The sequence below is a fragment of the Petaurus breviceps genome, unplaced genomic scaffold, assembly GCF_028583685.1.
Source record: "Petaurus breviceps papuanus isolate PSGF00001 unplaced genomic scaffold, PetGlider_PUasm1.0 90775, whole genome shotgun sequence".
Lineage (NCBI taxonomy): Eukaryota > Metazoa > Chordata > Mammalia > Diprotodontia > Petauridae > Petaurus > Petaurus breviceps.
The window spans coordinates 6957099-6969051 of NW_027187342.1; the positions used below are offsets into that span (position 1 = coordinate 6957099).

General features: G+C 41.7%; 1 protein-coding gene across 5 annotated transcripts in view; it reads right to left on the reverse strand.

Moving 5' to 3' along the window:
- MEIS1 (Meis homeobox 1) overlaps positions 1 to 11947 on the reverse strand; it is a 160649-nt gene extending 148702 nt beyond the window's left edge. For 4 of the 5 annotated variants that reach the window (XM_069068947.1, XM_069068946.1, XM_069068950.1 and 1 more), the window contains exons 1-6: positions 10994 to 11947; positions 8735 to 8961; positions 6728 to 6869; positions 6113 to 6163; positions 5254 to 5304; positions 3826 to 3972 (exon numbers count right to left, since the gene is read on the reverse strand). In XM_069068947.1, the coding sequence (XP_068925048.1) occupies positions 3826 to 3972; positions 5254 to 5304; positions 6113 to 6163; positions 6728 to 6869; positions 8735 to 8961; positions 10994 to 11005 (630 nt within the window). In that variant the 5' untranslated portion in view covers positions 11006 to 11947. Of the gene's footprint in view, positions 1 to 3825; positions 3973 to 5253; positions 5305 to 6112; positions 6164 to 6727; positions 6870 to 7033; positions 7104 to 8734; positions 8962 to 10993 lie in introns of those variants that run through there. The other variant, XM_069068948.1, reaches the window with a different exon arrangement.
- Between the last annotated feature and the right edge of the window lie 6 nt (positions 11948 to 11953).

Sequence of the window (11953 nt, forward strand, 5' to 3'; positions counted from 1 at the left end):
ATCAGAATTGTCATTCAACAGGCGAAAGGGACGAGAGTCAGGGGTCAGGGGCTCAATGTTCAGTCTTTAGCTTGTTCCCCTTTTTCTCCCCTCTCCTGAACAAGCAGTGGGGACATCTCCAAGGGTGGGTTTGGCTTGGGCCTGAGCTGTTTTTCTTACCCCTTATCCTCCCGACCAATTTCTAAGGTCGAAGTGGCGTAGGAGGAAAGCCGTCTCAATCTCTGGATTCCCCCTAGTGAAAGAGCGCACGGACAGAGGCCACGGGTGAATCCATCAATCCAGGGCCCAGGATCATGGCCTCTGGCGCCAGCTCCCTCGATTTCTCCCAGCTCAGTTAGCTATTTCTCTCCAGCCCTGACTCTTCCAGGCTGTCTCCCTTTCCGTAGAATTGTTGCATAGCACATTTCTCTGTTCATCCCCACCAGCCTCCGTTTCCCTTTTTAGCACTTTCCTACCTCCCCCAGCCCTGACAGACACAAATCCATGGCCCCCTACCCCTTTTTCCATGCCGCAGCTCCCAATTTCTCCCTTCTCTCCTCCCCGATTCAAGGTCCCTCAGGCCACATAGCCTACTTCCCTACCCAATCTCCCTCTCCCTGGCACCAAAGTGATCTGAGTCCCACTACCTCTGGCTACCTTCCCCTCTCCGCCCCACCCGTCGTGTAGCCGCAGGGGGCCCTCTGCTAGCAGTGCCTGAGCTGTAACCGGCAGAGCCTGAAGGGTCGGCTCAAACAGTAGGTAACCGCGGTCGGGAGAGGGCGCCAAGCCTCTCTCAGCCTTGGCCCCCACTGTGGGGAAGGGACATCATCTAGAGGCGCCGCCCTACGGGACTTCTTAGCAGGGGGGCAAAGAGACCTACTCCAGGACATCGTAGAGGAGCTGGCGGTGGGAAGGAGAAAATGTGGGATTACTAGTTCTAGTGGCTACTTAATCAGATAAAAGGAGCAGAAGAAAACATTACAGGGCAAAAGTGGATTTACTCCGACTTATCCCTCCGGGAAATCCTGGGGTATCAAAGCCCCATATCCCTGCTCCCCAGCCACAGCACAGCAGCCCGGCCGAGTTGGCTGCATCTGCGCCCTCATTGGGAAGGGGGAAAAAAAGAAAAAGAAAGAAAGGACAGGACAAAAAAATAAAAGGAAAAAAAAAAACCCTGAACTACAACAGGCTCTAGAGACATAGGGGTTAATTAGATAACAAGGCTCTGCGGCTCACATAACACCTGAAGGGGGATCTGCACAGCCTGAAGTAGGCTACAACATGGTATCAAAGAGCTTTGACCACATTCACAGGCAAATGGAAAGTGGAAGCCTTCTCCCAAGGCTCTGTAGACAAGGGGGTCTCTCTGCATGAGGGGCAGTAGAATGGGGTGATGGTGGAAGGAAAGGGATGGAAAGAAAAGTAGAGGCCCAAGATGTTAGGAGTGGTGCCCTTTAACGCTGAAAAACGGCTCTCGGCATGCACGACCCTTCCAATATCCTTGTGCCCATGTTACTGAATGAGTTCTGAAAACTTGTAAGGAATCTGGAGCCGGTCTACAATTACAGGTGAAGTACAATCCTATCTTCTCCTCCTCCTCTTCACACATCACACAAAACTAGGAACAAGATAACAATCAGATTTGCTTTTGCTCCTACCAAACCAATTCAGCTACTCTGCCCGGAGCAAGATTATTGGGGTCACACACGAGCAAACACACTCCAAATAAGATAACAGCGCCGTGATCCCAGAAATGTCACAAGTATTTCCCCACACGCGAAAACCAAACGTTAAAACCGGGCAGGAAAAACTACACCAGATACAACTTTTCAAGAAGCAAATAAAATTTTTGCATTACGATCTATACAAATCACACATCCAAGGTAAACTACTAACCAAGGTACATGTGCAAATATTTTAAAGCGGGATCTAGATGAGTTTATAATATCAATTCTCTAACAAAAACAACAACAACCCAACACAAAACTGTAACTTTGCCCCTTTAGTCCTGACTTTAATAAAATAATGATTCGTTGGGAAAATGGGGTATAAATCTTCATTTTGGAGGCAATTAAAGTGTTGATTTCATTCATGCCCCTGAGCGATTCTTGTAATTTGCTCAAATAGCTTTATGTACCCAGCACTCTGGAGCTTTTAGAAACCCATTTTCTAGTTAGGCTTGTTGGATGACAATTTTTATTCAACAACAGCTATCCAAGTTTTTCTCAGCTGAATCTGCATTTAACTGCTCCCCAGTTTTAGAGTTTAATGCTGGGTATAAGACTTAGTATGAAGGTAATCTTCAACAATTCTCTTTGCTTAGAGGAAGCCGGTTTTCTTAAAACTCTCAGTTCCTCTCCTTTTTACACATTTTGTTGAAAGTTTTCTCACTCTTCCCTTATTATCAAAACCTGGGAATGAGTCCTGAGCTGCTCCCGCTTATAAAATCAGAACAGTCAGTTCTCCCTGGACCTTACAAGAATAATACTAGTCCAATAAGCCTGCTTATCTTTCCTAGAGAGGAGAATACTGGGTCGGTTTTAAGAGGAGAGGGGGAGGGGGAAATCTATTAGACGATGCTAAGACTGAAGTGTAGGGTACTCTGGTAAGTAATCTATAAAATAACTCCCTGGCTGATAGTGCTCTAGATAATGGCAAACCTTGCTAGGGAAAACCCAGCCTGCTTGGCTGAGCCTTCTCTTAACAAAGGGAAGAAGGCCTCCAGAGTCAACTGATCATGACTCCTTAAGACTGTATTTACGTGCCAAATCATAAAGAAGGAATAACTTCGGATATTCTTTTATTTATTTATTTACTTAGCCGGGGGAAACAACTAAAATCTTTCCAACATGTTACAACAATTCACAACAATGAGCCACCCTGAACCCAGTTTAAGCTCATCCACTCTTCACATTTTAACTTTAATTGGCTTTTTGTAACTCCTTCTAACAATCCAGATAGAGAAGAGAGAGAGAGAGCCAGCAGCTCCAAATAAAAGTCATATGCCACCAATCAAACCAAGTGGAGAAGGAAAGGAGGGGGGGTGGGAAGGGAGGTGGAAAGAGAAGGAGGAAGAAGGCTGCAAAAGTCACCACTGTCACAGAGGTAAAGCGCTCACATTTTGCTCCTAACGCAGACAATTCCAAAAGCCACTAAACCAGCGGGTCTGGAGACAACGTAGCAGCTGGAAGATGAGTGGAAGGGAGGGAGGGGGAAAAAGTCCATATTTATCTGTTTTTATAACCCCGGCCTGGTTTTATTTTTCTATTAAGTACAATAAAATGGGCGAGTTTGCAGCAGGCACTGCACAAAGCAATGTTCAGTGAGGTCTAAAAGCGTTGGGCCGAGGAAAACTGACAAGACAGGCTAATGAACCGTATAGACAGGAAGAAAATAGCCAGCATTTGCTAGATTTCAAACCTTAGCTGTCTTTTTTAGACCACCTATCTTGGATTTATTATTAATAAAACAAAATAAATAGGTTTTAGTCTTTTCTTTGGAAGGAAAAAAATTTCTAAACAAAAACCAACAACCAGAGGCAACGAATGGCTGTTAATGCTTCCATTATTATAAAGGGTAAATAAAATAAAGACAAAAATTAAAAGCGACAAGAAACAGGTCAAGTTTGCAGGCAATGCTTTTACAAGCTCATCTCACCAGGTCGAATCCCAGAGCAAGCCTTAATGAAGCAATAATAGCCACATTATTCAAAAATTTTCATTTCGATGGAAATGTATCTAAAAGGAACTTAATCATATGCAAATAATAAAAGGAGGCGGTAGTGACCTAGTAAGCCATATGCATACAGATTTTTTCCAGTGATGTTGAAGGCTGAAGATCGCATACCTGATCTGTTAGATTTGCTGATCTTGTTATATCTTCACTGTCTGATTTTGATCCGCCTTCTCTATCGTCTATCACCAAATCGATAGGCATTTTCCCTTTCAAACAGCTAATATACCGGTGGCAGAAATTGTCACATAATTCGTGTACCTACATTATGAAAGAAATAAAAAAATGGAAATATAATCAGGACTACATAAATGAAATTGACAAGTGCAATCCACCCCCCTTGTGAGATCCAAAGTTCCAAATAGGGAAAACACACTGCAATTGTCCTCCAGAGACCCCCAGACGCATCCAGAATTAGGAATAACTTTCTTTTCTAGCAAAATAGAGATATCCCAGAAAATTGACAGTGACAAGATGATTCACAGGCTACAACATATTCAACACCCGTGTTAAATTCATCTGCTCCTGGGACTGTGGTCATTAGAGAGGTGACCTGAGTGGGTGACACTTAAGGTAAACTATTTAATTTCATACAATTATTTGATCATAAACCCTTCTCTAAGAGGATCTAAGGATAGAATTATTTTTGTTAAAGGAGTTGCAGTACTTCAGTGCATATAAATATATCCAAAGTTCTTGCAATGTATTTTATAAGAGGTTTCCATTGCTACAAAATATATTTCAGGACTTTTTTTATTTTTAAGAGTGAAATTACTTTGTCTCCAGGAACTCACAGAAACTTTCCCAAGATTTTTAAAAATGCAGGCCTAGATATCACTAACATGTAAAAATTTACAAGAAACTCCTGTACTTGTATGTTAATGTTGGTTTGAAATAGAGTGCATTAAGCCTTTGCTGATGATATTTATAGAATAGCTAACAAAATTGCATTCTTTTGCACTCTTTCTTGGGTAAGAAGGTGGGTGAGGGCAATCAACGTTCACAGATTCAAGAAACTGAGACAACTCTCAACTTTGCTTTGTCTCTGCAAAACATTTAATGAGTCTCCTTCACCATATCCCAGAATCTCACCAACCCCTCCTTCTCTGTGTCTTCCCAGTACTCAGTCTCTGACCTGACTCAGCTCTTAAAACCGTCTATAAGAAACTCACTAAAACTAAACAAAAGTTCTTGCAGAAAGGAGAGGGGGAAAGAAGAGAAAAATTGGGAGAGTTAGATCTTTAAGAGTCATAACTTATACAACAAACGAGAAGCAGCATTCAGAATATCAGCTGTGATGCAGAGAATTGCAACTATTTATACACAGCCAGCAAGGTATTAAGATGAACACAAGGCCAGGGTGGTTTCTGATCCCAGTTCTAGTGGCTGAAATTGTAATTAAACTGAGAAGAGAAATGGACGCTAAGATTGGTCTTGACACTAATTAGCAGAAAGAAAGACATTTATGCAAATTTACCAGAAGCCTGAACTTCAGCAATTCTGAACCTTATGTGGGGGAGGGGGAGGGGGGGAAGAAATTACCTTCTCTAATTCCAACAGATGAAACCTTAATACTTGTATGGCTTGGATCATCTGTAAAGATACAAAAAGCATGAGCATCCCATTTCTGGATTTCAGAATATACTACAACTGTCCATGCTGTAGTCTAAAATCTGACTTCTCCCAGTAAAGAGACGTATTTTGATTTATGACAATAACACTAAAACTTAATAGCAATGATTTTGTACAATCTAGAGATTTTATTTTACTTTAAAAAATCTAAAACAACAATAATGCAGCATCTAAATCATGAGGATCAAAAACACTCCCCTCCCCCACTACTTTCCTCTCCCCTCTACTTTCCCCCAAAGTGTCATCTATTCACGACTATGGTTTCCGGAGAAGGAGAAATGAGAAGATATTCCCAAAGCATAAAGTTTTGCCTTATTACATTTTAAAACTTTTGCAGAACTTTACAGTCTTAAGGATTGTTTGAGCCATATCTAGAGTGAAGTTCTTTTGAGGTCCAGGAGAAATTGGTAAACTTTGAGTGCATACTGACAGACTCTCAGATAAATCCCAACCCTGATTAGAGTTATGCAGCTAGGCTGTCATAAAAACAAATGCTTGCCTTTGGAAGGGGCTCAGCTCTCACTAGATATATCTGGGAGTTTATTTGCCCGGAATCGCCTCACTCTATCGCTAGTAATTAAAAATATCCATGAAACAGGAACGTTTCATTGGGGGGTGAGGTGGGGGGTTATGGTTTGGGGAGCCGGTAAATGCTTTGAAAGCTTCGGTTTCTCAGAGAAAAGCAAATGAGTCTACTAAGGTTGGGGGAGGTGGTCAGAGTGGGGAGAAGGAAGGAGTGAGGGAAGAAGGAAAGGATGTCAACTCTTACCAAGTTATCCAGTTCAGGATTAGAAGAAAATAGAGGTTTTTCTGCACGAATCTGAATACAAGTAAGAAGGGGAAAGGGGAAAACATATTTGAAAATCTGGAAGCCAAAAATGAAGGCACTTTTTTTCTGCTTCACTACATGGGGGGGGGGGGGGGGTGTCCTATTATATAATCTCCAGTGCAAAGCTTGGCCAGAGATGGTACGTACATCACAGAAACACTTATATTGATGTATTAAATAAGCCGAAAATACCAACAGATCTAGTTCTTTACTCCTATCTAGCCACGGTCCATCTAGAGAAAGCTGCACATCTCACACAAAGTAAAAATCAGTGACATTACAATTTGCCATCACTATCACTACCACCACCATCATCATTATATTTAGAGAGCTTCCCAGGTTGACTTTTCTGGGGTGGGGGGAGGTGAGGTGGGGTAAGAGAGAGTAGCCGGTGGAAGTGAAATCTAGATGGTTTAAAAAAAAAAACCACTGGCAAGGACACACAATTTGAACATCTCTGAACAACTGAAACACGGATAGTTTAAGATAAATTGTTGACTTGTTACTTTTTTAATCTTTTTTTTTGGGGGGGGGGGTTATTATATTTTTGCTGACCTGTTTGGCGAACACTGCTATGTCTTCATTGAAAGACTCTGAGGAGCAGACATCTCCGCCTGCTACCCCCGGCTCTCGGGGTGTACAAGTAGCTAATTCACATTTCTCAAAAATCAGTGCTAAGAGAGGGAACAGGGGGTGTCTGCAAGAAAATACAACAGTCACAAACAAGAACGTGGTTAGTCCTAAAAATCAGTGGAAAAGGTTCCCAAGAAAGATATCCAGTTGAGCTAGAAGCAAATCCCCACCACCCTTTTTTTTTTTCCTTCTCCCCTCCCCCACACCTCCCCGTTACTTCTCACCTACCCTTCAACCGAGAGACCTGAAGTCGAAGGCCCTGAGTCATGGACTGTATCTGAGGATCGTTTCAGCATATCTGGCCAGAGAAATTGTTAACATTTGCTAAGAATAAAACCAAAGCGGTTCCAGCAGCCATTTTGAATTAACTTTGCTACCCCCACAATCCCTCCTCCCTCCCTTCCAAATTCAGGACTTTCTGGAGGGGAAGGGGGTGGGGGTGGGGGTGTTGGAAAGGCTTGGTCAGAGAGATTACTCAAATGCGGACGCGCAAATCCCAATGCATCGGTAATTTTAGTGTTCCAATGGGATTTGCTAACTTCGAAAAGCGGACCGCTCTGGCTGCTGCACCGACTCTATCCCGATTGCTCAAGTGATACACTGGATTGATTCAGTGGCATTCAGATAGCAGGAAGCTCTCTTATTCGGCTCATCCCACAGTTCTCCTCCCTTGTCCCACCTCCCCAGAAAAATAAAGTTACTTTAAATCTACTTTTAACCTTCCTTTGAGCTATGTAGTGCCACACAGCTTCCCGGAGATAAAGCAAGTGGCGCGAATTTTGCTTATTTTAGCTCATGAAAAACCCCTTTCCAATGTCCAGGAAGGTGTTTCAAGTATTTATTAGCTCTCACGGCCTGGTAAGTAATTTAAGTCTGGTGGGGAGGGGAGTTCCAACAATAAAACTACCCCCCCTCCCCAGTTTTCTGTCCTCGTTCTAAACTAATTGAAAGAAGGCTGCGATGAGGAACACTGAAGTTTAAAACAAATCCTTCAGATTTGTGACAAGAAGATAAAGGATAGGAGCGAAAACAGTGGATAGCGATTTATATAGAAATTGTGTGTGCAAAATATATTAAAATACAATAGTTTCCACACAGTAAAAAAGAAAGATCTAAATTTCACCAGTGCACAATACACATAAATGAACTTTCAAGGAATAACATAAAGAATACAGCTCAACTCCAAATCAACTGACATTAGAGAACAGTGTACAAATTACAACCACCACCACCCCAATCAACCAAAGATTGCTAACCCAAAGCATCCAAATCCACTTCATTACACACTTCAAACTCAATCCTTTAATTTTCATCTTCATACATAAGGAGTTTAAATAACTAAAATTTTCATTCTGCTTTTTAACAGTTCACCAAAAGCACCTCTCCTTCGAAACAGTGGATAAACACACATATCCAAAATATTAAAAAAAAATTCTGTAACCATATTTCCTCATTTTGAAAAATGTTAATAATAGTGGCAGAGCAAATTTATGCTTGAGTAAGATTAGCAAATCGGAACAATCAGAACCTCTAAGGTTTTAAAGATAAAAAAAACTTTCTATCAAACACAAAGGCGCCTGGATTTATGAACCTAAATCGCACCTCTCAGGTCAAGAAAGAGTAAAAACTAGAACCAGGGTCTGAAATGAACAAACAGACCTTTGGACAACTTTTCGTATACAGTTAACATTACAACAGTTACAAAATAACTGTACTTGAATGAAAAATTCAGCTTTGGGTGTAGTGTGATGGGGAAAAGAGGAGAAGAGGTAAGACGGCTCCACAGAATTGCATGCAATTATAATGAAACTGGAGGTCACAAATATTTACCTACAACCTGAAGTTCAATGGCTTTACGCTTACCAACAGCTAGGAAAATCAGGGATTAATAGCATCTCATCTAGTAAACCTGATGCCAGTCGTACCTACCCATAAATGGCATCTTTATCTCTCTTTAAAGCGTCATTGACAGAGGAGCCCATGCTGGGGGCCATGGCGTTGGTGTGAGCTGTGTGCGGGTATTGATGAGAGTGCAGAGGAGGACCGTGATTCAGATGGTGAACTGGCTGCATGGATCTCGCAGCATGAGGGTCCCCATACATCGTGGAGGGGATACCTACTCCATCCATTCCCCCGTAATGGGGTAAATCGTCGTACTGCATGACAGACAGGAAAAAAACCAAGGTTCAGAAGGCCAATCAGTCATATGGGAAAATGCAGGGCAAGGGTTACGACGGCATCTATCTTGTATAAAGTCGGTTGAATTTGTTTTACTTAGGAATTTGGTCGATCTAGAACTGTAAAATGGGACTTTAAAATTACTGCTGTTCTTACTGTTGCTACTAAAATTAAGATCAGCAGTTAGAGGCACCTCAACCATAAGCCATCTCCTTCCACTTTTACTTTAGGAATTCAATATTCTTCACAAGAAATGAAAAAAAAAACACAGCAGAAAGAAAGAAAAGAGAAAGAAGGAAGGAAGGAAGGAAGGAAGGAAGGAAGGAAGGAAGGAAGGAAGGAAGGAAGGAAGGAAGGAAGGAAGGAAGGAAGGAAGGAAGGAAGGAAGGAAAGAAGGAAAGAAAGAAGGAAGGAAGAAGAAAGGAAGGAACAAAGTCCTCCTGGAAAGCGGAAGATTAAAATGCCTCTAGAAGGAAATTTAAAATCACAATAATAAAACATGCCGGGACAGTACTACAAAACTGGCTAGTTTCGACAGCCCCCTTCATAAGGGGGGGGGGGGGTGTTAAATAGAATGGTTACCACAATCTAGCACGTGAATTCAATCACGCCTCTCATTTTATCTCCTACTATGTGTTCGGAAAGGCTATCCTAGAGGGCACCGCATCTCCTCCCTCCCCCCTATTTTCACTACAAACTCAGCGACACTGAGCAAAACTGCTAAGCACCAATTGTTAGTTAAAACTTGGGAAAGGAGAGCTGTACATATGTTAGAACCGAATTTGGAACTGGAAACTATTTTCACAGGGGAAAGAGAGGTAATGCCATTAGTTCATGCCGTTCCTTATTATTATTATTTAAAGTTTTCCTGTGACAAACTTTCCCACGGAGTCAGGTACACATGTACATTCCCCATCAGTTTATTAGATAAATTCAAAAGCACAGAAGGGGAAAATAATGTCAACAGTTTCTTATTGGAGAGAAAGTCCTACCAAATTTAGTGCCCTCCCCCTTTGACTTTGGTTTTGTAAAAGCTAACTACTTTAAATTTCTAAGTGCTTTTCCCCCCCTAGGAACCCCCTTCAAGATTCTGAGGTTCCGAGAGTTAAATTGATTCTCAAAGAAAAGAGGAACTGCCACCTTCATCTTCTTAAAGAAGAGGTGTGAAAAGAGTTTTGAAGAATGCTGACTTTTGCCTGAACCAAAAGAGTAAAGGAAAATGTGTCAGCCCGGTAACTAACTTTCTTTTGCAAATAGTGCTTTGAGAGGGGCAGTAATACAATTTATGCAAAGAAAGCCTTTTTTGTGTCCCTCCTTTTCTTTAATGGAACTATTCGAGTTTAGTAGCCATTGTCTCGCTTTAGTCTCTCCAAATCTCTATGCATATACTAACACTGAGGAAATTATTATTATATTTTAAAAGTAGAGAGTGTGAGCTTAGTATTGACCACTAAAGGAAAAGGCTAAGCTTTCGGCATTGTTGAGTTTCTTTTAAAAATCCGTGCAAATTTAAATCTACTACTTAAATGAAGAAAGTGTTCTTACCACAAAACACAGGGTTCGTACTACACAAAATAATTTGCTTTTAAAAAGTGAAATGTTTCTGATGAAACATCCCAGATGGACACAACCAGTAACATATTCAAGTTGTAATTGAGTATTTTAGTTTAAAATAGCTTAAATCTAAGAGAAACTTTTAAAAGAACCCCAAATTATATTCTTTGTCATCTGAATTATTTTAAAAATCCAGTGCCTGATTTTTTGCATTTTCATTTCTATAGTTGCTGGTCATGAATCTACAGAAAGCTTGACTCCATGGTTTGATAGAATCAATAAAATATAAGTAACATAGGAAAACTATATAGATAAAAATAAATAAATCCTCCCACTTCAGATCACCGCTTTAAGGGCCTCATTCAAGAGAGAGAAGGCAAACTTTTGCAATGTTTCTGTCAGCCACGTTTCAATTTTATCTCACAATTGGAGTTCCATAATTTTGTTAATACGTACCCTTTGCGCCATCGGCCTGCCTGGCTCCCTTCCTACTTCAACTTCTAATATATCCTCTTTAAGGCCAGTGTGGAAAGAAACAAAAACGCAAACTCCCCCGGAAAACAACAACAATGATGAAAAAATCCTTTAAAGTCTCCAGCAATGATCAATCGGTCCCAAATCTTCAGTCTATTGGACCTGAAGGAAGCGGTAGAGATAATAACTCAGCATAAAAGCGCTCCCGTTTCCAATACAGCAGCGGGGGTAAGAAAGCAGATCTTCTTAACCCCAAAATCAGTTTTTAAAAAAGAAAAAAAGTGCCCCTCAAACCCAACTAACAAATCTCATGGCTTTTTGCCACTCCAGCTGTCAATCACAGACGAGGTTGTCAACGTGGTGAATGAATGATGATCCGCTCTGTCTCTCTTCCACTGATCAGAGCACCTCAAATGTTAATATTCAACTGCACAAAGATAGAGCGCTCGTTTTCCTTGTATCAGTCCTAATTCTTAATCAGTCTCTCTCTCTCTCTCTCTCTCTCTCTCTCTCTCTCTCTCTCTCTCTTTCTCTCTTCTCTTCTTTCTCCTCTCCTCTTCCTCTCCTCTCTTTCTCTGCTGCACTGGAGAGAGATTAGAGGAGGAGGGTTAAAAAAAATGTCTGTCTGAGTTTGTCTTAAAGGAGCCACGATCGATGCTGCCCGCTTCCAGTCCCCGTGCGTGTGTAAAGTGTGTGTTGCACAGGCGGAGAGGTGGATTCCGACCAGAATGCTAGAACCCGGAAGTAGTGGTGGCCATAACAGGTCGCGTCTTACACAATGCACTGGGCTGCATCAACTAACATCCACTGCAGGGGTGGGTGGGTGAACCGAGTACTCGACGCTTTGGAGAGACCGAGAAGCTTTCAATTAAAACGCAGAGGCAGGCAGGCAGGCACACACACACACACACACACACACACACACACACACACACACACACA